At 65.7% G+C, this 17,722-nt stretch overlaps 3 protein-coding genes across 3 annotated transcripts; 2 read left to right on the forward strand and 1 right to left on the reverse strand.

Annotated features, from left to right (window-relative positions):
- The first annotated feature begins 907 nt into the window (after window positions 1-907).
- On the forward strand, window positions 908-1,714 carry GJB3 (gap junction protein beta 3). The gene has a single exon (XM_072885139.1). The coding sequence runs from the start codon at window positions 908-910 to the stop codon at window positions 1,712-1,714; it is 807 nt and encodes a 268-aa protein (XP_072741240.1).
- Window positions 1,715-5,994: 4,280 nt separating this feature from the next.
- Window positions 5,995-7,026, forward strand: GJA4 (gap junction protein alpha 4). Its single transcript, XM_072885108.1, has one exon. It carries the CDS (start codon window positions 5,995-5,997, stop codon window positions 7,024-7,026), a length of 1,032 nt encoding a protein of 343 aa, XP_072741209.1.
- Window positions 7,027-14,608: 7,582 nt separating this feature from the next.
- Window positions 14,609-15,979, reverse strand: SMIM12 (small integral membrane protein 12). Its single transcript, XM_072885295.1, has 2 exons — window positions 15,915-15,979; window positions 14,609-15,675 (listed from the first exon to the last, which is right to left on the reverse strand). Exon 2 carries the CDS (start codon window positions 15,656-15,658, stop codon window positions 15,380-15,382), a length of 279 nt encoding a protein of 92 aa, XP_072741396.1. The 5' UTR covers window positions 15,659-15,675; window positions 15,915-15,979; the 3' UTR covers window positions 14,609-15,379.
- Between the last annotated feature and the right edge of the window lie 1,743 nt (window positions 15,980-17,722).

A 17,722-nucleotide genomic window follows, 5' to 3' on the forward strand; every position in this document is an offset into this window, starting at 1 on the left:
CCTTCGGCTCTCAGCATTAGCAAAGCACGGCAGCCAGTTTAGCCCATTTTACCTTATAAAACTGAGGCTCAGGGAAGGCTGGGACCAGCTGGGACCAAGCCTGAGGTCCCCTGGAATCTCCCTAATGGTAAAGGTCCCCATCCATCCCCAAACATGCTAGCGGAGGTCACGCAGGGGAGCATGGCTGAGCCACACAAAACCCTGGGGAGGAAAGACGATGAGCCTGGGGAGCACAGACCGGGAGCCATACTGGTCCGGTGCTGCACCCCACGGGGAGCCAGTGCCTCGGCAGCCAAGAGGGAGCTGGCAGGGTGCTGGGGATCCATCCTGGCAGCCATGCCCCTGCGGGCAGCGGGGCAGAAGGAAGATGCAGTCGGGGATGGAAATGAGCTGCAGGGTCCCCTCCCGCCCCTGTCCCAAAGGACCTGCCAGCTCGCAGGGCGGGTGTCCGCACAAACCTTTGCTTTGCTGACATGCCAAGCGCCCCGCACAGCCATCCCCGCCTGCCGCCCAGGCACAGCCTCCCCTTGTTGATCCTGGCACGCGCCAGGGGATTGCGCTGCCAATTTACGCCAACATGCACAATCACGCCGGGGACTTGGTGGCAGGGACTCGGCCGGGTGGCTCATCCCTTACCGCAAAGCCTCCACCAGCAGGAAGTGCAGAGAGGTTGAGTCACCCCGGGCTGTCACCAGGAGAGCGCAGGGCTGGGCTTTACCCTCCACGAGTGGGATGGTGCCCCCGCCCAAGCGAGTGTAACGTGGTGAGGGAGAGATTCTGGCAGGTCAATGAGATTAAGTGCAGCGAGAGATGAGCTGCCCCGTTGCCGTCTCCCATTGCATCTCTTCACCCACCGCTTCTGCTGCTGTTTCCCCAGGTCAGGTGACTCTGGCCTCCACCAGCCGCCATGGATTGGAAAACGCTGCAGGCACTGCTCAGCGGGGTCAACAAGTACTCCACAGCCTTTGGTCGCATCTGGCTTTCCGTGGTCTTCGTCTTCCGTGTGCTGGTCTACGTGGTGGCAGCTGAGCGTGTGTGGGGAGATGAGCAGAAGGACTTTGACTGCAACACGCGGCAGCCGGGCTGCACCAATGTCTGCTACGACTACTTCTTCCCCATCTCCCACATCCGCCTCTGGGCCCTGCAGCTCATCTTTGTCACTTGCCCTTCCCTCCTGGTCATCATGCACGTGGCCTACCGGGAGGACCGTGAGAGGAAGAACCGGGAGAAGAACGGGGAGAATTGCCCCAAGCTCTACAGCAACACGGGCAAGAAGCACGGTGGGCTGTGGTGGACCTACCTGCTCAGCCTCTTCTTCAAGCTTATCATAGAGATCCTGTTCCTCTACCTCCTCCACAAGATGTGGGACAGCTTCGACTTGCCGCGGCTGGTCAAATGCTCCAACGTGGACCCCTGCCCCAACACGGTAGACTGCTACATCGCTCGGCCCACCGAGAAAAGAGTCTTCACCTATTTCATGGTCGGAGCCTCCTCCATCTGCATCGTCCTCACTGTCTGTGAGATCTTCTACCTCATCTTCAAGCGGGTTGTGCGGAGCGCACGGAAGTGGAAGAAGTCCACCAAGCGCTCCGTCAGCTACAGCAAGACCCCCACCTGCCAGTGCCACCTCAAGACGGAGGAGAAGGACGACAAGTCCCAGACTAGGTGTGTGGCAGCCCTGCGGGCCTCAGCTCCCAACCTGACTGCCGTCTGATGGGGTCCTGGGAGGGGAAGAGGGAGGGAGACATATCCAGGGATGGCTGGCCCCAGAGGTGGCCACTGGTGATGCCATCACCAGACTCTTCAGCCAGGACCTCGATGACTCTAAAGGGGAGGGGGACACATCCACGGGAACTCTCCTGCTTGGGACCATGGGCACGGCCCCGGGTGTCCCGGCGGTGTGGGCACACTCAGCGGCAGGTGGGTGCCAGCTGCCCGTGGGCATGCCTGAGGGTGTCTGTTCTTTCCACAGAGGAGAGGAGCTGTGAGCTCGCCCATCCAGCCGGTTCACCTTCCCCTTGGCCCAGCAGCTTTTCAAGCTTGCCAAGTCCCTGAACCCTCGAGAGTCGACCTGTGTGAAAAATGAGTAAACCAAACAAACTAAAGTCCCCCAACAGAGGCCCATGGGTGCCTGAGCAGATGCAGGTAAGGCGAGGGCAGCCCCAGAGCTCTGCCGGCACACGGCGGTGCCGCGGGGCGTGGACATCATACCGATGCACAGACACCATGCACGACCCTGCTGAGCAGCCCTACCGCAGCAGCCAGCGCTGCCCGGCCCAGCAGCGAGCCCAGCCGAAAGCTGCAGGGATGAAGCCGATGAGTTTGGAGGGCACATGGGACTGGAGCTGGCAGGAGGAGGGAGCATGGGGGGTCCTGTGTCCCAACAGCTTCTCTTGGGTCCTCCGTCTCTGCTGCTCCCATGCTGGGTACGAATGCGTTGGTCGGTACCCGGTCAGGGCTGGTGTCACCCAGCACAGTGACGGTCCCCAGTTTGCCAGTACTGGGGCAGGAGCAGCTTTCTCCCCTTTGCTCATGCAAGCACTGTGCCGATGTCCTGCCCAGATGCCCTTGCTGACTCTGCTGCTTCCCCCAGTGCCTTTGCACCCCCCCTTGCCTCAGACGGACACGTCGTGCACAGCATCAGCTACGGATCGAAAAGGCCAATAAACGTCGTGTTGTTTGTAGACACTGGGATCTGCTCTGCACGTTGTATACTGGGGGGACTGGTGAGGGCACAAGAAATGGATTTGTTCCCCAGGAGCCCGCGGCTGGGTGCTCCTCACTCCCACCCGAGCCGAGGTGGCACGGGTCGAGCCCCGGGGCCAGCGTGCCCAGTGTCTGCCCGCTCCGCCTCCTCCGGGCTTGTCACGCGTCATTAAACTTTAATTCACCAGAACCGAATGCTGGCCCCCAAGGAAATCAAGGAGGGATCAGCATCAATTATTTACTAAACCTTGATAAATATTACAATAAATAGAAATTATTTCCATTTAATCTCTCCTTAAGCAGTGCTACACGAGGGTCCCCTGGCGCTCTGGCCAGCCGCATTTCCAGCTCTGCTCAGCCCGCTCGCGATTCCCCAGACCCATGAGCGTGTCACGGTGTGACACGGACTGACACAGCCAGGGCTCGTGCCACTGTGAGAGGCCGTGACAGCGACGCCCACGCTGCCGGCAGGATGACGTGTGACGTGTCTCTGTGCCGGACATGGAGCAAGTGCTTCCAGCACAGGCTACTCCTGTGGGCACCCCAGCGCAGCATCACCTGTGTCACCTGGAAAGATGCTCCAGGAGGTCGGACAGCACAGGGTGTCCGACTGGGAAGCGGCTCTGGCACCCGCACGGCTCACTGGGGACCTGTGGCTGGTGTGGGTTAAGCCTGTGCTGGGCACGGTCCTCCTGGTGGGTAAAGCAATGTGGAAGCTGGCACATCCGTGGGTCAAGGCAGCTCCGGTTCCTTTGTGGTTTCGGAGCAGCTCCCCAGAGATGATCTTTTCCACCCGTTGAGGGCTGGTGGGGCGCAGAGCATCACTGGGGAACACGGCCAAGGCGGGGGCCTCACCATAGCAGCAGACATAACCCGGGGCGGTGGGAAGGGGGAAGCCGTATTCACAGTGGGCTGGCTGGGAATCGGGCGCTGGGCTCTGCAGCACCCTGGTGCCACGGCATGGGGTGGCACGTGGGTGTTACCTGAAGCATGACAATTATTTTATATTAAACATAATGATGCTGTTCCGGCTCTGCTCTCCACTCAGCCCCGGCACTGTCTGTGAGGAGGAAATGCCACGTCTCGGTGCGGGAGAGGCGGCAGCTCCCAGCTGTGTGCGCGGACTGGCCTAGTTTCTGGTTTCGATAGCCCAAGCCCAAACCCGCCGCCCTCGGCTAGCCCCACGCAGCCCATGCCAAGCGTGCCAGCCCTTTGCGGCCGCCGCAGGACAGTGGCGGGGGGGCACACACAGGGGGTCTGCCCCCCTGAAGCCAGCAGGACTTGAGCCTCTGCGTCCAATGCCAGCATCTGCCCACCTGCCGTGTCCCCCCTCCTTGGGGGGGGCCTCCGCACCCCCCGCAGCGCCCCGTCCGAGCCCCCCGACAGCAAAGCTCCGCTTACAGCCCGGCGGCGGCTCCCAGCCCCCGGGTCCCCAGCGCAGCTCAGCCCAGCAGCCGGCGGGGGACGCGGGGCCGGGGCAGCGCCGGGCTCCGGTGTGGCTCCAGCACCACCCAGCGCCCGTCGCGCCGCACGGGCCCGCGGGGGGACCCGCCGAGCGCCGCAGCAGCGGCCCGGCCGGAGCGGGCAGGGACGGGGCACCCGCGGGGACAGCCCGCCCCACGCCCCGGCATCTCCGCGGCCCTGCCCCCGCCGGGGCCCCCGCCCGCCATGCGGGTACCGAAAGCGCGGCGGCCGTAGGGGCGGCCGGTGGGGTGACTTGCTCACGGCCCCACGCGTGGGCAGGGCCCGGGCACCCCGGGCAGGTCCCTCCCCCCCCCCCCCCGGCTCAGCGGGCTCGTCCCGGCGGCGGAGCCGCAGCCACCGCGGGGCTGCCGGGCGCGGGCGGTGCCGGCCACCGGGCTGACCCCGCAGCTCGGCAGGGACGAGCGCGCAGGGACGCCCGGGCTTCCCGCCGCCCCCGCCGCGCCCCACCGGCTTCGGCCCCGGGGGTCCCGGCCGGGCGCTGCTCCGCGCACCCACCGCTCCCGCCCCGCCCCGCCGGGGCCGCCCCCTCGGCCGGGGGGCAGCGGGACGGGGCGGCCCCGCACACCTGAGGCACGGCGCGAAGTCCCGGCCCCCGGTTTCCTGCCCGCGCTCCTCCCCCGGCTCCCCCGGGCCCCGCACGGCCAGAGCCGCCCGGCCCGGCCCGGCCGCTCACACCCAGCGCGGCCCGAGCCAGGCGGGACGTGCCCGGCGCGGCGGAGGTGAGTGAGGGGGGCCCGGCACCCCCGGCGGCTGCGGCTCCCCCCGGGCATCGGGCAGGGCTCGGGGACACCGTGCCTGGGGACAGGGGGCACCCCCGCCGCTGGCACCCGCTGTCTGCTTCGGGGCACCCTTCGCTGCTTGCACCCACTTTCTTCTCCGGGGTATCCCCTCGCCCCGCCGCGGCTGGGTGCCCCTTTAACGGCCCAGCTTGCACCTCTGCCTGCTTAATTGGCAGAGGTTAATTAGGAGCCGGGGCTGCGGCCGGGCCCCTCTCTCCCGGCCGGGCTGCAGGGCTGAGCTCCCGCGGGGGGATGCGGGCTGGGCTCGCCGGCAGCCGGGGGTGAGGCTGAGGCAGCCCGGGGACCCCGGAGCGGCTTCGGGTCCGTGTGCGGTGCGTGGTCTCGGGGGTCCCCAGTCCAGGGAAAGCCCTGGGCAAGGGGGAGCGCGCTGGGGCTGGGGTGCCGTCGCCCCACAGCAAGGGAGCTGGCTGGGGACTGTCCCTTCAGTTCGGGGTGAGTCCTGAATAGGCACTGGGGGGGCTGCTGTACCCCGGGGGTTTGTGCTTCCCCTCCTGTGACCGTGCTGCTCTCCGCCCTTCGGTAAAGCCGGGGCAGCGGGCTGTAGGAGAGGCAAATCTGGGCTGCTCATGTGAGCCCCCGCCACGTCCCCTTGCTGGGTGCTGTGGCCCTGACCTCCCAGGGCAGCCCCAAACCGGCCGGCCAGTGAGCCAGCCCTTCGCTGCGGGCTGTGTCCCGGGAGGCTGGGACAGCCACCAGCCGTGGGTGCTGTGGGAGGTGAATCCCTGGGCTGCCTCTTCTCCCCCCAGCCCCATGTTTCCACATTGGGCAGCAGGGTGTAGGAGGAGCGCTCCTGGGCTCAGAAATCCTGCCTGGCTCCCTCCCTCAGGTGTGGGATGTTCTTCAGTGGGTTTGCTGGGACCCTCCGCAGAGCAGCCGTGTCCCGAGAAAGCCTGGGGTTTAGGTAGTCCCGTCGGCCCTGTGCTCTCCAGTGTGGAAATGGAGAATTGACTTGGCTCTCCTCCCCTCCCCTCTCTGCTGGCAGAGGCACGAGGTTCCCTCGAAGATGGGTGACTGGGGTTTCCTGGAGAAACTGCTGGACCAAGTCCAGGAGCACTCAACGGTGATCGGGAAGATCTGGCTCACCGTCCTCTTCATCTTCCGCATCCTCATCCTGGGCTTGGCCGGGGAGTCCGTCTGGGGGGACGAGCAGTCGGATTTCGTGTGCAACACCAAGCAGCCAGGCTGCACCAATGTCTGTTATGACAAAGCTTTCCCCATCTCCCACATCCGCTACTGGGTGCTCCAGTTCCTCTTTGTCAGCACTCCAACCCTGATTTACCTCGGCCATGTTGTCTATCTCTCCCGGAAGGAGGAGAAGCTGAAGCAACAGGAGAGCGAGCTTCGGGCTATCCACAGCAAGGACCCAAAGATCGAGCAGGCCCTGGCAGCCGTGGAGAAGAAGATGTCCAAGATCTACGTGACGGAGGACGGGCGGCTCAAGATTCGAGGGGCGCTGATGTGGACGTACATCATCAGCGTGATCTGCAAGAGCATCTTTGAGGCTGGCTTCCTCGTTGGCCAGTGGTACCTGTACGGCTTCTCCATGGTGCCCCGCTACGTGTGCAAGAGGGACCCCTGCCCCCATCAGGTGGACTGCTTCATCTCCCGCCCCACTGAGAAGAGCATCTTCATCATCTTCATGCTGGTGATGGGCCTGATCTCCTTAATCCTGAACCTCCTGGAGCTTTTCCACCTCTGCTGTAAGAACCTGCTTAGCAACATCAAGAAAGCATCCCAGCTCCGGCCGGCCGGCCCCGACACCTTTGCTGATGACATGGTCTCAGGTCCCTACCCGCCCAAGCACTATCCCTTCCTGCCCATGGCCGAGAGCCACACACCGCCCTACCAGGCCTTCAACAAGCTCTCCAGCGAGCAGAACTGGGCCAACTTCCACAACGAGGAGAACCTGGTGCTGAGCAGGGGCAGCCGGCCCCTGTCGGACCCCTACGCCCCCAGGGCTGCTGAAGCCCCTACCCCAGAGGAGAAGCTGTGCAGCCGGCCCGGGAGCTCGGCCTCCAAAAAGCAGTATGTCTAATGCCGGGCTGGCCCCGGCTGGCTGGGGGGACCTTCCTCGGTCCTTCGTGCCTGCTAAGGTGCTGGCCGTGGGCAGGCAGCTGCCTCCTGCCTGGTGCTGTGCCCTCGGGACAGGTCCCCCTCCGGAGGCTGTGCCCGCAGAGACCTGCCTGCCCCTGGGATGCCCTGGAGCGGGGCTGAGCGCTGCCCTGGAGCAGAGCCTCTGCTCTCTCCTGTTTTCCCCACAGACCCTGCAAGGAAGGAAACTGCAGAAAGTTCCCTGGGACGGTGTGTCCCGCGTGCCTCGCTGTGGGAAAGGGAGAAATCCCTGGGGCCACGCGGCTGGGAACAGGCTGTCCCCGGGGCTGTGGTGGGTGGCTGCTGCCCCTCGGGAGCCACGGCTTAGCCGGACCCCGGAGCTTGCCGGAGCCCCCTCCGGTGCGAGAGCTGGGTGTACGGCTGTGGGGAAGCCGCTTGCCTCCGGCCTCTGCACGGAGCGGGCTGAGCCTGGGAAGGCTGGGGGGAGCTGGGCTGGGGCAGCGCTGCCTGACGGGTCCTGGCCACCAGCCCTGTCCTGTTCCTGTGACCCCGGCAGGGAGCCAGCGGGGCCAGCGGCTCCTGCCCAGGGTTTGCTGGAGGAGCTGCCCCTTCCCCGTGGGGCACGGGGGGGTTAAGCCAGTGGCAGCTCACAGCTGCGGTGACCGGCTGATTCCGATGGCTGTGGGGTCACCTTTCGGGTGCCCCAGGAGTGCGAGCCCCCCCGCCTCCTGGCTCTGGACCCTTTCCCGATGATGTGTGTCTCTAAGTTATTTTTAACCTGCTGGCCAGAGCACGGAGCTTTCTGCCTTAAAGGTGCAGTTATGCAGGGGACTCGGGGAGCTGTGTCCAGCCTGGGCCACATGGCCTTGAGCCCTGTGGTTTTGGGGAGAAATTAGCCTAGCAACTGCTGGTTTGGGGGGTTATTGGTTTTATTACTTTGCACTAGTCATCTCCTGCTGTGGGCTGAGGGGCTGGGGCGGACACCAAAGAACCAACGGCCACCATGAGAACGGCTGCCTGACTTCCCCAGCCCACTGATGCTATGAAAGGGGAAGGTCCTGCCGTGACTGAGGCACGAGCGTGGGATGCGGGCACTGCCCTCAGTGCTGTTTCCTTTCCCCCGGCAGACTCAGTGTTGCATCTTGTCGAATAAAGTCGGATGAATGAAAAAGGTGAAGCGTGGTGTGACTGTGCTTCATGCAGCTGCCTTGGGGAGGGTGGGTAAGGGCTTGGGGCCAAGAGAGAGGGAAGCCGCTGTCCCGTGAGCGGTGGGGTGAGCATGGGCACCCTCTGAGCTCCAGTTGTGCTGCTGGTGCCACTCACCCACTGAAAGCACAACTCTCCCTGCTATCGTGTCCTGTCCCCTCGAGCCCAGCTTCAGTCCGGGGGCTGTCACAGGGCCATCGTGGCGCAGGCTGCGGGTGGCTCAAAGCGGAGCTTGGCCCCGCAGCCAGCCTCTCTGCCCTAGCTCCGCTGCAGATAAACCCAGTGGAGGCCGTGGAGCTGCTCACGGCTGCATAATAGGTGGAAATGAGCCACAGATAAAGGCACACAATGCGGCTGGGGCTGTTGTTTAGTTTCTCCAGCCAAGCCAGCCCAGGGTAGAGCCTGCTCTCTGATGAGGGCCTCTTCAGTGTGGGTGGGACGGGCTAAAAATACCCTAGGGAAAATGAAATATGGGTGATACGGGACAATATCGCTGCCATCGGCCACTGGAGGAAGCGGAGAGGGAGGCACCCGGCTGTGCTGCCCTCGGTGCAGAGCCTGGGCTGGTGGCCGAGCCTGCCCTTGGCTCCTCTCCCTGCTGGGGATGAGGGGGGCTAAAATCCCCCGGGGTGGGGGTCTGGGGTGCACACTAGTAGCTCTCAGCCCTCCCCTGTGCCCTCCACGGGGATGCTGGGGCAAATCCCCTCCAGACAGACCCTGCCCTGCTCCCACCATCTCTGGAGGGACCCTGCCCTGCTCCCACTGTTGCCCGGTGGGGACCCCCCAGGGAACCCCAGTGCAATGGGGGACCACAGCCCAGTGCTCACCAGGCATCAGCAGAGCTGCAAAACCCCAGAGTGCTGTGGCTTTCTGGGGAGAGCAGCCCGACATGCTCGGCTGGGAGGAAGCGCCTGTGTGGAAGGTAACGGTGCAGCCATGCTATGTGTTTACCCGTCGGCAGCGCTCCCCTGCTCGCCTCCCCTCTTCTGGGCTGATATTTTTGTTGGCACTGGGGAGCATCACGCTTTTCCGAGCGGCCCTGCAAGGTGGAAAACAAGACGGCCGAGAGCCCCCTTGCCTGGACACGATGCCCGGCCACGGGCGCTGCACAAACACGGCTCCGGCCCCGCTATTGTTCCTGTGTTGTGACAAGGCAGCTCGGGGTGGCCAGCGTGACCCCGCGCCGGCGGGACCTGCCCGCAGCACACGCCAACAACAACAGCGAGGGGCTCACCTGCACGGTGGGGCCGGGGAGGGGGCGGCAGCGGGGGCCGGTGCTGGCAGCAGCCCCCCAGAAGGCGGGCGGGCGGCCCTTAGGCAAATAAAAGTTTGCAGCTGATAAGGGTGCAGGCTGGCCCGGCGAAGCCCTTTGGCACAGCCTGGGGACAGATAGCGGCTGGCCAGACACGCACAGCCTTTCTCACACCTCCGTGCTCCCTCCTGAGTAAACAGGCCCCTCCGGTCTCTTTCTGGGAATGGCACTCTCTGCCCCAACGCCCAGCCCTGCACCATGGTGCTGAGCCCTGCGGTGGCATGGGCAGCCTGGGGGCTGCGGTGAGGGGCTCACCATGGCCATGCCCGAGACCCAGCTCCGGGATAACGGGCAGCGAGCACAGCCCTGAGTACGTGTCCTGACAAGCGGGCACCGGGACCCACCGCAGCCGCCCAGGCAGGATGGCAGCAGCTCCCTGGGTACGGCCATGGGGTGGGAGCGCCGTGGGGCTGTTCCCATGGCCGCTCACAGGCTGTGAGCCCCACGCTGGCATTGCCCTCGGCATGGGTTTTGGGGGAGGGCAGCTTTTGTACTCCCACCTAAGAGCCCTGTGGGGTTTATCCCAGCCCGAGGCTGGATGTACTTTCCAAGGCGCAGGCGCAGCCCCCCCAGAACTAACTGGGCGAGCGCTGTGCCACGGCGCAGGAGCCAGGCTGCCTTCCTCGGCAGGGTGCCGGCAGTGCCGTGGGGCTGCTCCTGCATCCTCGGCTCCTGGAAGAAAGCGAGTGCCCAGAGAGGGATGTGATGTGACCAAAGGAGCGAAAAGAAGAGGGAGAGAGGTGGACAGACAGACGGATGCGCACCTGACTGCCAACAGCCTGAGGCTGGGGGTGCAACAGGCGTGGGGTGTTCCTTGGGTGCATGGCCAGCACTGCTGTGCACCCCTCTGCTTCTCGCCAGCGCTTTGGGAGGATGCTGGGGGGGTGGCTGCTTGGAGCATCCCCTGAGTCAGGAAAGGCTTTGGGGCGGCTCTGTCAGTCCTGGGACCCCAGTTCCTGCTGGGGCTATTGGTCTAACACCAGCCACGGTCCCCAGGAGCCTGTGCCAGTGGCTCTACCTCACAGCCACAGGTTTGCAGGGAGGTTCCTGCCCTCGTCCCAGTTAGGACCAGTCCGTGCTGGGCTCCCACTGCACTATCCTGCCCTGGGATGGGGAAGAGGAGCTGTGAGGGCTGCCACAGTATGTCGTGCCTGCAAGGCTCTGCCAGAGCTGCTGGCTGAGCACCAAGGAGTTTATTTTTAAGCTTTCCCAGCACAGAGAAAATAGCAAGTGTCTAAAGCTGACCCGCTCGCAGGAAAAGCCACGGCAGGAGGAAAATCACAGCTGAGAGGGGAGGAAGGGCAGAGGGCTGGGCAGGGGGATGCCAGCCAGGGCCGCAGCATGGTGTGTGTGTCCCCCATCCCACTGGGGCCCCATCTGTGCCCAAGGCTCTGCCCGCAGCCCCCCAGTGCCCTGTTTCCCGCAGCCCCTCAGGGGAGCGGGCGCAGGCAGGAGCATCCTCCTGGGCCAGGCATGGACCTGAGCCCCGGCACCCCCTGCCCACAGCACCCACCACTGAGGCAACACCAAACCAGGTACAATCCTGCCCCACGATCAGCGTCACTGCCAATAGTGTACAATGAAGGAAAAGCAAACCCCAAACAGCTCCCTTCCTCCCTGGGGCCCGTCCCCGGCACGGGGTTATATTTAGCCCTCCACGCGCGGGCATGGCAGACAATGTGGCCCCGTGTGAGAACCGCGGGCGGGAGGAAACGCACTCAATAGCCCCGACGACTTCCCGCATCCTGACATTGTCGCTCTCCTCCAGCCGCTTCCTCGCACAGAGGCAGCGGGACAGTGGCGGCCGGCACCCCATGCCCACGCTGGGATCGGTCCTGCCCTTGCCAGTGGCTCAGGGCACCATCCCAGTGCAGGACTGGGAGGGCAGAGGCTGCTGCCAGCATAGCCAGGGGTTTTTCCTGGTGCGGGGAGGTCGATGTGGTCTAAAAGCAAGGAGCCACAGTGGCCTCAGGGTGCTGGGGATGGGGACTCAGCCCTGAGCTGTGGCTGCAAGAAGAGGCGATGCCGAGTGGGAAGGGAATGTGTGCTGCCGTAGCTGTCCTTGGCTAGGGCTCCGGGGATGTGGCTCTGTAGAGCAGGGCTGCTCCTCTCTCACAGCACTTCAGTGCTTTTGCCAGCCGTAGAAATGAGCTGTCAGGCACAGCATGGCAGACCTGCGCCGTGGGAGGAAGAGGAGAGACGAGGCGGCTGGGAAAGGGCTCGGCTGCGCTCGGGGAAAGGGCAAAACTAGAGCCTGGGAAAACAGCCTCGGCTGGCCGGGGCAGGGAGCACGCGTCCCCAGGGACTGCGGGGGACGCGCTGGGGACACACGCCATTGCTCTCCAGTGCAGCGGGGGGGGGGGGGGGAAGCACCCTCTGTGTCCCGGGGCTGTGGGGACACCGCACTGCATGCATGTCCTGGGAGCCCTGGGGTGACCGCGCTGCTCCAGGACGGGACACAGGAGCGTGAGTCCCTGCGGGCCCCAGCTCCCCCCTTCCAGTCCCCCTCACCGCTCCGCTCCTTTCCAAAGCATCGTCGCTCCGGGCCTTGAGGAAGGGACTGATGGCTTTCAGCAGCCCTTGTGCCAGCGCAGGGTCACAGCGTCCCCAGCCCCGTGCAGCTGGTGCATCCCTGCTCTGAGCTAACCGGACGTCCGCAGTGGCCGTCCAGGTGTGCCGAGCCGTGCCGAGCAGCCGGTGGGCCCCCCCACCCTTGCCTGCACAGCAGCTGCCCTGGCCCCCCTGGGCCAACCCCCCCCACCCGGCACGGCCCCGGCTTGCTCCTTGCATCCTGCTCTGGAAACCGCCACCTGCTCCTCTCACAAGCTGTTCGTGATGGACCCCTGGGAGCAAACCCGGCCCTGGGCAGGGCAGAGGGTCAGCCCGGGAGCTGCAGCCGTCCTCGGAGCCGGCAGGGAGGAAGCAGCAAGGCAGCAGGGCCGTGCCAAGAGCACAGCAGCTGGCTTGCTCTCCCCAAGCCTGGGGCATGGCCGCCTCGGGCTGGGCAGGGACAGGCAGCACTTCTGCAGCTGCCGGATTCAACCCCTGCCCTGCGGCACAGTGCAGCCGCAGCTGGCCCCGGCCGCAGGAACTTCCCCAAAGCCAGACAAGCCCTGGGAGGACACTCTCCCGCAAAACACCAGCCTTCAGGCCAGGCGTGGGACTCCCTGCATGCTGGCACAGCTCCTTGCCACGCTCCCGCTGCAGCGCCCGGCTGTGCCGTGCTGGGAACTGCTGGATTACAAACGTGCTGGACCAGCACAAGGATTTGCGCTTGAGCAGTTGTGTGCAGGCTCGAGAACCCAGTTTTTTGCCATAATGGTTTATTCACCAAAGCTTCCTCTTGCTCTTCGTGAGCCACCGTGGCTGCTCGCCCCAGCCCTGAGTGCTTGCCGGCTCCTATTCTTGTCCAGCCGACGCTTCCCAGGCAGCACATTGTTGGGATTCAATGGGAGGAAGGGTGGGTTGATGGTACCGAGGGTTTAGGAGAAAGGCAACCGGTCTCTGGGAAGCGGCTTCGCCCCTGCCCCAGCGCCTGCGGGGAACCACGGCACCGCAGCAACGCCGACGTCTGCCGTGGGGACGGACAGGAGTCCCCAGACACATGGAAACCAGCTGGAAACGCAGCAGGACCAGCAAGGCAGCCGCAGCAGGAGCAGGGCAGGGGCTGCCCAGCCAGGTGCCATTGGTGCCCGCGCAGCCGCTGTCGGGGCTCAGCCCTTCCCAAGGACGTTGCTCCAGTGCCGTGACGGAGCAGCCCCCCCAACTGACGCTGCATGGGCCCAGGGGAGGAAACAGGGCAGCGAGGCCCCGACAAAGCCCGATTGTGCCCAGCTGGCCCTGGGAACAGGCAGATCAATGGGCTATAAACAGCCCAGGGAGCTGCTCCATCGTGGGGTGAACAAAGGCATTTCGGAAGACATTTCCGAGCTGGGTTCAGCTGGTCCCAGCTGGGGGAAGGGACGGGACTGTTCCCACCCTGGTGCACAATAGGGAACAGCCATCGCCCAGCATCACCCCACAGCCAGGCTGGGAAAGCAAGAGGCCAAGGGCAGGGGCTAGCCCAGAGGACTGCCAGCCTGCCGGGGGGCTGGGGCAGTGGCAGAAGAGGTGCTGTGAGCCCTAGTCCAGGAGGCAGAAGTGGGGCAGGGCTGGGACAGCCTTTGCTTCGCCCCTAGACTCCTCCTGCACCTTCTAACCCAGCCTCAGCTGCCCTCGCACACTCCAACGGCAAAAGCCTGCGAGTTCCCAGCAGTGCCGGGCTGTGAGCCCAGCTGGAGGGCAGCGATCCAGCCCAAGGACAGCAGATCGGGAGGTAAACACGGCCGGGCAGGGCCAGCAGTAAAGCTGTCAGCGGGGCAGGAGCTGGCCCCGAGGAAGCGGGACGGAGCGATGCAAAACGCTGAACTGGCTGCTGACCTCAGGGCTTTGCACCAGACACGGCAGATTTATCGTCCCCAGGAGGGGAAGGCCGGGCCAGGGCAGCAGCTAGGCTTCGCTCAGGCACCAGGGGAAAAAACAAGCCAGGAGGCAGCGATAACCCCGGCTACGGCCCCGGCACGCAGCCGGCAGAGAGCGGCTGCACAGTTACCAGCTGGCCCTGCTTGGGCAGCTCTTGCTGGGGTTTGGTCCTGCTGTGCCGCTGATGCCCAAGGCTGGAGGGGACACCAGCCACCGGTCCCCAGCGCTCGCTGCCAGCCTCTCCTGCCATGCACTGCCCTGCTCAGCAGCACGGCAGGACCCCCCTGTCCCCTGAGACCCCACCCAGCGCTGCCACAGCCCTTCTTGTCTAGATAAGGTCGAAGGGAAGCAGATGATGTGGCCGGGGGAGCCGGGAGGGCGGCACAACCTCAGCACGGGCTGGGATTTTGGTGCCTCCCCCTCCTTCCTGCCCGCCACCCTGTTGCCAGGCCCTGAGGTCAGTGCCTGGCCAGGAACGATGGCATTTCTCCCACTGTAGAAGGCATTGCTTCTTGAAAACATGGGGAGCAGAAACATGCTCTGAGCCAGGGTTAGGGCCAGGTGCTGATGCAGAAGACACAGAGGCCCAAGGACTGACAGAAGTTTATTCTGGCTGTTCCCGTACAGGGCAGAGATCTTCCCGTTCTCTACACACCGGCCCAAAGCCACCGCCACGCTCTGAGCTCCACTACGGAAGCAGGGCCAGGACTTCCACCTCCCCCCGTCCCCGTTCCTCACTGCGAAGCCTGGCGATGATGCAGAGAGGGGTTCCCCAGAGATCTCCACCGCTGTTCGTGCTCCCGTGGGTGTAACATGGTAACGTGGTGCTGTGGTCGGGGTTCACAAAGAGCCATGGGAGAGCTGCAAGCAGGATGGCAGGTCCTCCTGCCGCAGGCGGTTAGCCTGACCCCCACCCCACGTCACTCAGGTCCAAGTTTCTTCTATCTTCATGCCATGGAAGAAACCAAACCTAAAGAGATGTGGGTGGAACCAGGCCGAGAGGGTTTCGTGGTTCAGGGGCCGGGACAGACCGAGAGCTGATGAGTTTCAGACACGTTCCACCTCCAAAGCATGGCTCCCTGCCTGCTCTGCCACAAGGGAGGTCTGGGTGCCATGTCTTGAGCGCATCCGTGGGGTGGGCAAACCCTGACCCTCCAGAGGGCCCCGGGAGGGTGAAGAGCAGCAGCAGTGGGCACAGCCCAGGTAGGGCCCGGTGCAGGAGGGAGGCTGGTGGAAGACGCGCAAGGTGACAGGGGAGTCCCCAGCATGGTGCTGCGGGACGCAGCCCTCCGCGGCCGGCCCCAGCCCCGAGGACGGTCGCTCCAGGGCCCCGCGTTTGCCCCCACCACGTTATTAATTAACTCTTCTCCGGGCGGTTCCTGTTCAGCACGGCCCGAGGGGCGAACTCGAGCTTGTCCTTCAGGCTGACCACCTTGGTCAGGTCCTTGCCCGCGATCTCCTGCAGCTTGCGGTCCTCCCGCTGCTCCGAGATGCTCTTCTCCTCCTCGGCCGTGGGCGAGGGGTGGCCGCGGAGGAACCACTCCAGGTGGTAGCCCACCAGCCCCACCACGAAGGCCACCGGGAAGGTGACGTACGGGGCCTTGGAGCGCACGGCCGCCCAGAGCACGGACCACATGGCGCCGGGGGCTGCGCCTGGCAGGGGGCGAAACGCGCCGGTCACAAGCTGGGCCCGGCCCCCCGCGGCCTGCGGGCCGGCAGCGCCCGGGCGAGGCTCCGGCGGGCGAGGCCGCACCGGGCGGGCCGCACCACTGACCCACAGGGAATCGGGACCCGCCTGGGCCGCGCCGGGACCCCCGCCCGGCCCCCGCGGGGCTCCCCCGCTGCCGGAGCCGGAGCCGGAGCCGGAGCGAGCCCCGGGCGGCCCCGCTCACCTGGGCCCAGCCGCCGCCGCCGCCGCTGCCGCCGCCGCCGCCGCCGCCGTCGCCCCGCCCCTTCCGGTCAGCGGCGGCGGGCGGGAGCGCGGCCAAGCGAGGCGCCCCCGCGGCCCGGCGGGGCGGTGCTGCCCCCTGGCGGACAGCGCGGGACCGGCGGCGCTGGAGGAGCGGAGCGGGCGGAGGCGGGGAGACCCACGGGGGGAGACCCACGGGGGAGAGAGCCACAGGGAGACAGCCACGGGCTGACCCACAGGGAGAGAGCGCCGGGGAGAGTCACGGGGAGATACCCACGGGGAGACCTGGGGGAGAGGGCCACCTGGAGACACCCGTGGGGAGACCCACGGGGAGAGACTCACAGGGGGAGAGACCCACAGGGAGAGAGCCGTGGGGAGATCCACACAGGCGCCCACAGGGAGACCCACGGGGATACGCACAGGGAGACACCCACAGGGAGACTCATGGGAAGATCCACAGGGAAAGAGCCATGGGGGGACACACAGGAAAAGACCCACAGGGAGATCCACGGGGATCTCCCAGCTACCCCACAGGGAGATCTACTCCTGCCCCAGCGAAAGCCCATCTCCCACCCCACGGACACCCCTCTCCCACCCCACAGACACCCTTCTTCCACCCCATGGACAACCCTCTCCCACCCCATGGACACCCCCTCTCCCACCCCACGGACACGAAGGGGCAGCAGACGGGGGAAAGGCGAGCCCGACGCTGGCCGCGTCCCCGCAGGGAGGTGGCCGCTGGCCCGGAGTAACCAAAGTCGTCTTTATTAATTGCAGCGGTTCATTACAATAAAAAGGGAGCCACGTGTCACGGTCACTGCACAGCGCTGGCCGGGGCGGGGGCCGGGGGGCCCTTCCCAGGCACGTCCCTAAATCTGGGGTGCAGGGGGGAGTGGGGTGGGAAAGGGCTTTGGGTGGCTGAGCGGGCGCTACCGTCCCGGAGGTGTTTAGCACCGACCCCCGGGGCGAGGGACCCCCGGCAAGGCATCCCCCTGCTTGGCCCCGGCCCCCCCTGCTACATGGGGGGCACGAGCTGGGTCCCCCCAGCTGCCTCCGATCCCACCGCCCTGCCCGAGGGCCCGGGGCGAGGTTTGGCCCCGGATTTCGGGAGCTGCCCAGCACCCACCGGCTCAGCCTGGGGTGTGGCTGGTGATGCTGCACAGGGCTGCTGGCATGGCAGGGTTGGGGTCGGGGACAGCGTCTTCCCCCTTCTGCCACCAAAAGGGACACTGTGGGGGACAGGATGCTCAGAGAGGGAACAGGGATGGGGAGAGGGCAGATGCAACCTGCTGCTCTGCCCTTGAGGGGACCTTGGGGACCCCAAACCCTGCTCCCGGGTCTGTGCGCAGCGATGGGGGAGCTGGGAGCAGCAGCATCCTGGGGGGTCCCTCGGCCCCGCGGGCCACCAGGCGCATGACAGCCCCGTCCTGGGGTGTCCCGTCCCTGCGGGGCACCGGGCGCTTGGGGAGAAGGGGTGACCCCCCCCCGGGGTGATCTCTAGCAGCCCCGCACTCAAGGGGCAGCTGCTGGCCATGTCCACACTCCTGTCCCACGGCGCCGAGCCCGGCACAGGGCAGAGCCACCGTGGTCCCTGGCACCGCGGGCGCAAAGGGGCTGCAGGCAGGTCTCCCCACCACTACCACCTCGCTCGCACACCAGGGAAGCGTCTCCCACCGGCGGCAAGGCAGGGCGGGACCGTACCCCCCAGCCCCGGCTAGTGCCACGCTGTAGAGGTGCTCCCAGACTCCAGGCTGGCGTGAGGGAAGGACAGATGGATGGAGGGACAGACTG

This window comes from Ciconia boyciana, chromosome 21 (genome assembly GCF_034638445.1).
Source record: "Ciconia boyciana chromosome 21, ASM3463844v1, whole genome shotgun sequence".
NCBI classification, from domain to species: Eukaryota; Metazoa; Chordata; class Aves; order Ciconiiformes; family Ciconiidae; genus Ciconia; species Ciconia boyciana.